This window comes from Colobus angolensis, unplaced genomic scaffold, assembly GCF_000951035.1.
Source record: "Colobus angolensis palliatus isolate OR3802 unplaced genomic scaffold, Cang.pa_1.0 Scaffold312, whole genome shotgun sequence".
Lineage (NCBI taxonomy): Eukaryota > Metazoa > Chordata > Mammalia > Primates > Cercopithecidae > Colobus > Colobus angolensis.
Window position 1 is genome coordinate 567,127 of NW_012116400.1, and position 6,580 is coordinate 573,706.

The 6,580-nt window shown below is 41.1% G+C and overlaps 1 protein-coding gene across 1 annotated transcript in view; it reads left to right on the top strand.

Annotated features, from left to right (window-relative positions):
• Positions 1-5,947, top strand: part of MBD2 (methyl-CpG binding domain protein 2) — a gene marked incomplete at its 5' end in the record, with an annotated part of 57,146 nt that extends 51,199 nt beyond the window's left edge. The window contains 2 exons of the mRNA XM_011950997.1: positions 854-992; positions 5,474-5,947. Coding sequence (XP_011806387.1) covers positions 854-980 — 127 coding nt within the window. The remainder of the gene's footprint in view (positions 1-853; positions 993-5,473) is intronic.
• Between the last annotated feature and the right edge of the window lie 633 nt (positions 5,948-6,580).

The following is a 6,580-nucleotide window of genomic DNA, read 5'->3' on the forward strand; positions in this document are numbered from 1 at the left end:
CTGATTAGGAAAAGGGATTCCCTTCCCCCTTGCGCTTCCCAGGTGAGGCGATGCCTCGCCCTGCTTCAGCTCTCGCTGGTCGGGCTGCAACAGCTGACCAGCACCGATTGTCCGGCACTCGCTAGTGAGATGACCCCAGTACCTCAGTTGAAAATGCAGAAATCACCGGTCTTCTGTGTCCTTCGCACTGGGAGTTGGAGACTGGAGCTGTTCCTATTCAGCCATCTTGCTCCGCCCCTCATGGCATGTTCTTAAGCAACTCACTTTCTCAGTGGAAGAGAGACTTTCCCGTGTCTGTCCTTGGTGTGCAGAATCATGTGGTCTTGGCTCCTTCATGCTGACCTGTTGCCTGCAGACCTGGGAACCCAGGAGAAAGCTCTCTCCTAACTAACCTAGCCACGGAATGGCAATCAAATCCCAGCTTATCATGTCTCTGCTTTCTCCATCTTTCTCAGTGCTTCCATGAACAAGTCACTTTTCTTTCGTTATTTATGTTCCCTCCATCTTTTATTCCTGCTTCTAAGTTATTTCTAATTGTCCTTATAGGAATAAACCCACATTTTGACACAGTCGACATTTTCAAAGTTGAAGAAAAGGTCACTGACGTCAATCTGCTCTTTCTAGAATTTCATGTGTGATGAGGGATAACTGTCTGTGTGAACATTCCTCTTTTTGGCAGGGCTCATTGGTGAGATTTGATTTGTGTTTAGAAGCAACCTCTGCAAAATCTGAAAAGGAACTCTATTCTTCTTAGAAATGTAATGATTTTGAAGTAAGGATGAACTTCTGTAGCAGCTTCATATTGTCATTACTTGCCAAATTATCAGTGCCTTTTTATTCTGTTTTTAAAAAGGAAACAGGAAGAGCGAGTACAGCAAGTACGCAAGAAATTGGAAGAAGCACTGATGGCAGACATCTTGTCGCGAGCTGCTGATACAGAAGAGATGGATATTGAAATGGACAGTGGAGATGAAGCCTAAGAATATGATCAGGTAAACTGACACCAGAGAGAGTGACTTGGAACTTAAGATGTTGTGTTTTCTTGGCCAGGCACAATGGCTTCTGCCTGTAATCCCAGCACTTTGGGTGGCTGAGGCGGATGATCAGTTGAGCTCAGTAGTTCAAGACCAGCTTGAGCAACATGGCAAAACCCCATCTCTACCAAAAATACAAAAAATTAACTGGGTGTGGTGTTGTATGCGTGTGGTCCCAGCTGCTCAGGAGGCTGAGGTGGGAGGATCACTTGAGCCTGGGAGGCAGAAGTTGCAGTGAGCCAAAATTGTGCCACTGTTCTCCAACCTGGGTGACAGAGTGAAACTCCATCTCAGGAAAAAAAAAAATGGTGTTATTATATTTTCTTGTTATTTTCCCTTTAGCTTCCTCCACAGTGAATGAAAAAGCTACTCCTCTGCTCGGGTTATGCATGTGCTGTTGTTTGGTTCTTCTCTCTGGACTGAAGGACCATATAAGTTATTGCATCCTTTTGTTCCCATTCTGGGAGGACATTTACACCCCTGCAGTCATTTGCAAGGGATCTAGTCTCCTTTATTAAAACCAGGTGGAAAACCTCTAAGGTGTCACTAGAGAAGAGCAGCAGCAGAAGAAAAGGACTTTGTCAGGTAGGGAGGAACGGCCCCAGGAGAGGAAGGTGACTGTCATCTCCATCACAGTAGCCTCTGGGGCATATTGCTTCTCTTTAAAGTTATGGTGGCAAAGTAGCAAAATCTCTTTGTTTTTCTTAGGTTCTCCCTAGCACAGATTTGATGTGGGGAGAACAAGAAGGACACTGAAAAGCATAATAAATACTTTACCTTAAAAAATACACAATTTTAGGCTGGTTTTGGTGACTCATGCCTGTAATCTCAGCACTTTGTGATGCCAAGGCAGGCAGATCACTTGAGGTCAGGAGTTTGGGACCAGCCTGGCCAAAATGGTGAAACCTTGTCTCTACTAAAAATATAAAAATTAGCTGGGCGTGGTAGAATAGCTGGAATTTTGTAATTGTAGCTACTGGAGAGGCTGAGACACGAGAATTGCTTGAACCCGGGAGGCAGAGGTTGCAGTGAGCCGAGATTGTGCCACTACATTCCAGCCTGGGTGATGGAGTAAGACTCTGACTCAAAAAACAACAACAAAAATGCACATTTTGATCTTACCTCAAACTCACATTCCAGGCTCATTGCTCTGTGCCGTGGGCATACCTTGTCTTCAGAGGAGCACATGCAGATCTCCAAGGCTTTCTGCTGCGTCTTGCTTCCTGGCTTCCATCCTGCTTTATTTTGGCAGGCCATGTCTTCCTTTTTGCCAACCCAAAACCAATTATTTATTGTTTCCTTTGAAGCCAAAACAGAGGGAGAGATGGGGGTGCTAATGTGATGTCAAGGGTCAACAAAGCCTCTCTGAGAAAGTCACATTTATGTTGAACCTGAAAGATACATAGGAATGAGCCAGGGGAGGTTTGGGTAAAAGTGTTCCCATTAGAAGGAACAGCAAGGAGGAACTTGGTTTCTTTAAGGAATGAAGAAATTATCCATGTGGTTGGAATGTAGTATGTCTGGGGAGGGGTGGGGGGAATGTATGGGCAGTGAACCTAGTCACCTAGGACCTGTGGGTTGTTAGGGAGATTGATGACTGCTTGAGATTGATTATGAAAATTAGTAGGAATCACTGAAGAGTCAGTAGCATGATCAGATTTGCTTCTTTGCAAGAACCTTATGGCTGCTGCATGAATACAAGGATTAGAGTAGGGAAAGCTTGGAAACAAGGAGACCAATTAGGTGTTGCTGCAGTAGTCTCACAAGAGATGATGATACCTTTAGGAGGATGTTGACATGCCAATAGATTCGGAGAAGAAGAGATGGGTACATCTGAGATGTAGCTGGAGAAAGAATCACGTGACCGGGTGACTGCCTGGAAGTGAGGGTGAGAGAGTGGCGAGGATGCCTCAGGGTTTTCACTTGAGCCATCACTTGAGCTGGGTGAGAGGGAACTCTGTTTGGTAGGGGAACAGACTAAGGGTAGGGATTGCACGGAGGGTGAGTTTAATTGTTAACACAATTTTCCCCTTCCATGAGTGCCTTTATCTTAATTGAGGAGTGGTTCATGCCACAGCAAGACCAAAATCCAATAGTACATATAATGTCTTAACATTTACATGTCCATCCATGGCAGCACTTCTGGGTCACAGTTTCCTGACCATACAGAATCATTTCAGGCTGGGTGTGGTGGCTCACGCCTATAATCCCAGCACTTTGAAAGGCTGAAGTGGGTGGATGTCCTGAGGTCAGGAGTTTGAGACCAGCCTGGCCAACATGATGAAACCCTATCTCTACTAAAAATACAAAAATTATCCGGGCATGATGGTGGGCACCTGTAATCCCAATTACTTGGGAGGCTGAGGCAGGAGAATCACTTGAACCTGGGAGGTGGAGGTTGCGTGAGCCAAGATCGTGCCACTGCACTCCAGCCTGGGCGACAGAGCGCGACTCCATCACAAAAAAAACAAAAAAACAAAAAAATCATTTCAATCCAGTTCAGTGCTATTTTAGCTCTTTTTCTCTTCTCTTATTGAAGACATGAAGATGCTGTGTTGATACTTGGATTTTGTTTTCCAAACTGGCAAGGATGTATTTATGGACTTTGATGAGTGTACTTAAAATGCTGGAAGTCTTTCAGAGGGAGGTCTGAAGTGTGTTTCTACTGTCCACGGCTTCAGCTATGCTGTCTCTGGAGCACAGAGAGATCTGGATCTCACCTAATCCAGCTTCTGCACTGTTGCTTCAGAAGGGACTCTCAGAAAGCCCTTCTGTTCTGTCAGGGCTTTTTGGTTTTTTTCTAGACTTTTCTCATGAAATTATTTCAGATAATCAAGGGTCACCTAATTGAGGTTTTACTAGACTTTTGCTTCCTTTTTAAAAAATTATTATTATTTTCGAGATGGAGTTTTGCTCTTGTCATCCAGGCTGGAGTGCAGGGGTGCAATCTCAGCTTACTGCAACCTCTGCCTCCCAGGTTCAAGCAATTCTCCTGCCTCAGCCTCCCGAGTAGCTAGAATTACAGGTGCCTGACACCACACCCGGCTAATTTTTTGCATTTTTACTAGAGACGGTTTTTGCCATGTTGGGCAGGCTGGTCCTGACCTCAGGTGATCTGCCCTTCTCAGCCTCCCAAAGTGCTGGGATTACAGCATGAACCACCAGCCGACTTTTGCTTTCTTTACGGATTACTTTGCAGGTTGGCATCAAGGCTATTCCTGAGCAAGCCTGTGTTGTAGGCACTGGCACTATACTTATATAGAAGTTGGCAACTGCTCATTGCCTTGCACAAATGTGGATAATAGTAATAACAAACTAATATTGAATGATTAGAATTTTAATCAGTTCTTTAAAAGTAGCTATTATTTTGGCATGTTAGGTAGGGAGAGATTCAAATTATGTATGCAATCTTCTAAACTTGAGAATGGCATTATTAGACTAAGCCATTAGACTTGTAGATTGGGAAGGATTTAGATGTATTTCTTAATTATGAAAATTACATTTACCTTACTCAAATAACACCATATATACCTAAAAGTTTTAAGAAACTAAAGCACAACCACATGACTTAATCAGCTGTCCATGGTAACCTGTGGTAAGGTAGGACTTAGTTGAGTAAAGGGTGGGACATGGCCATCTTCACAGGCTCATGAGCGATAACCAAGGTTCCTTCAGGTCGGCCGGCCTCATCATGCCTCAGCTCTTTCTAATCCTCCTTATTAGTAAGGTGGATGTTTATTCATTTATTTATTTGGTTAGTTAAATAGCAGGTTGCAATTTACTATGTTACTTAAATTTTACAATCCTAGAGAAATGCCAGGATATTAGACAAACATTTTAGAAGTGATTGTAAGAAGAAGATGACTATAAAAACAAAGGTGTGAATATATTTAGCTATACATGAGATAGGATGTCAAATACATAAATAGTTCAATTTGCAGTTGCACAGTGCCATTTCATCCAGGTTAAACAATAGGAAGACTCAGTACATGCCTGTCATCTGTAAATGCTCTCATGTGAAAGAAATTGTGAAGTAAAATAAAGTATCTTGAGTAGAAATTTTTCTACATTTTCTCAAAATGTATTTGGATTGTTCTGTATCTATTCTGCTCTTTCATTTGTATGCCCTTTGAATTCTCTTTTTATTCTGATGTAGATAACTGTAGTTAGAAAATATTTGCATAAACATATAGAAGAATACATATGATTTCTTTGGAAAATTAACAGGATAGTAAAGGTTATCATCAAAATAAAATGAAATAATGAGGGAATATGTTGAGCACTTTTTATTTATGAAGTGCTGTAACTAAATGTTCATCAAGGCTGTAAAAACATGGTTCTAAGTGGAATTCAGTCTCTAATTCCTTTTTGAGTATTGCTGACCTCTCACCTGATAAATCACAGGATTACTTAAGTTTGTTCTTTTTTTTTTTTTACAGGTAACTTTCGACCAACTTTCCCCAAGAGAAAATTCCTAGAAATTGAACAAAAATGTTTCCACTGGCTTTTGCCTGTAAGAAAAAAATGTACCCGAGCACATAGAGCTTTTTAATAGCACTAACCAATGCCTTTTTAGATGTATTTTTGATGTATATATCTATTATTCAAAAAATCATGTTTATTTTGAGTCCTAGGACTTAAAATTAGTCTTTTGTAATATCAAGCAGGACCCTAAGATGAAGCTGAGCTTTTGATGCCAGGTGCAATCTACTGGAAATGTAGCACTTACATAAAATATTTGTTTCCCCCACAGTTTTAATAAGAACAGATCAGGAATTCTAAATAAATTTCCCAGTTAAAGATTATTGTGACTTCACTGTATATAAACATATTTTTATACTTTATTGAAAGGGGACACCTGTACATTCTTCCATCATCACTGTAAAGACAAATAAATGATTATATTCACAGACTGATTGGAATTCTTTCTGTTGAAGAGCACACACAATAAAGAACCCCTCATTAGCCTTCCTCTGATTTACATTCATCTCTGATCCCTGGGCCTTAGGTTTGACATGGAGTTGGAGGAAGATAGCGGATACATTTGCAGTATGAACTATTGCCCCTGGACATTGTGAGAATCGTGCTTTCATCAGAATTTCTAAGAATTTCTGCTAAATGTCATCTAGCATGCGTAATTTTTTTTTTCCTTGCCTGTGACTTGGACTTTTGATAGTTCTATAAGAATAAGGCCTTTTCTTCCCTTGGGCATGAGTCAGATACACAAGTACCCTTCAGGTGTTACTAGAAGGCGTCCATGTTTATTGTTTTTTAAAAACAGCATAGTTTATCCTTGTTGAAGTGACATCCATGCAATCTTTTATCTATATTTAACTTCCAAATAAAGACATTAAAAAAAAAGAAAAGAAAGGAATGTTTTTCACTCTAACGTCCAGTAGCTTACTGAGTTAACAGGTGCAGGTCAGACTCTTGGCTACAGTGAGAGGCAGCTTCTAGGCAGAGTTGCTTAATGAAAGGGTTTTCAATACTTTACAAACCATTACCTGTACCTGGCCTGGCCTCCAAAATATTAACATTCTTTTTCT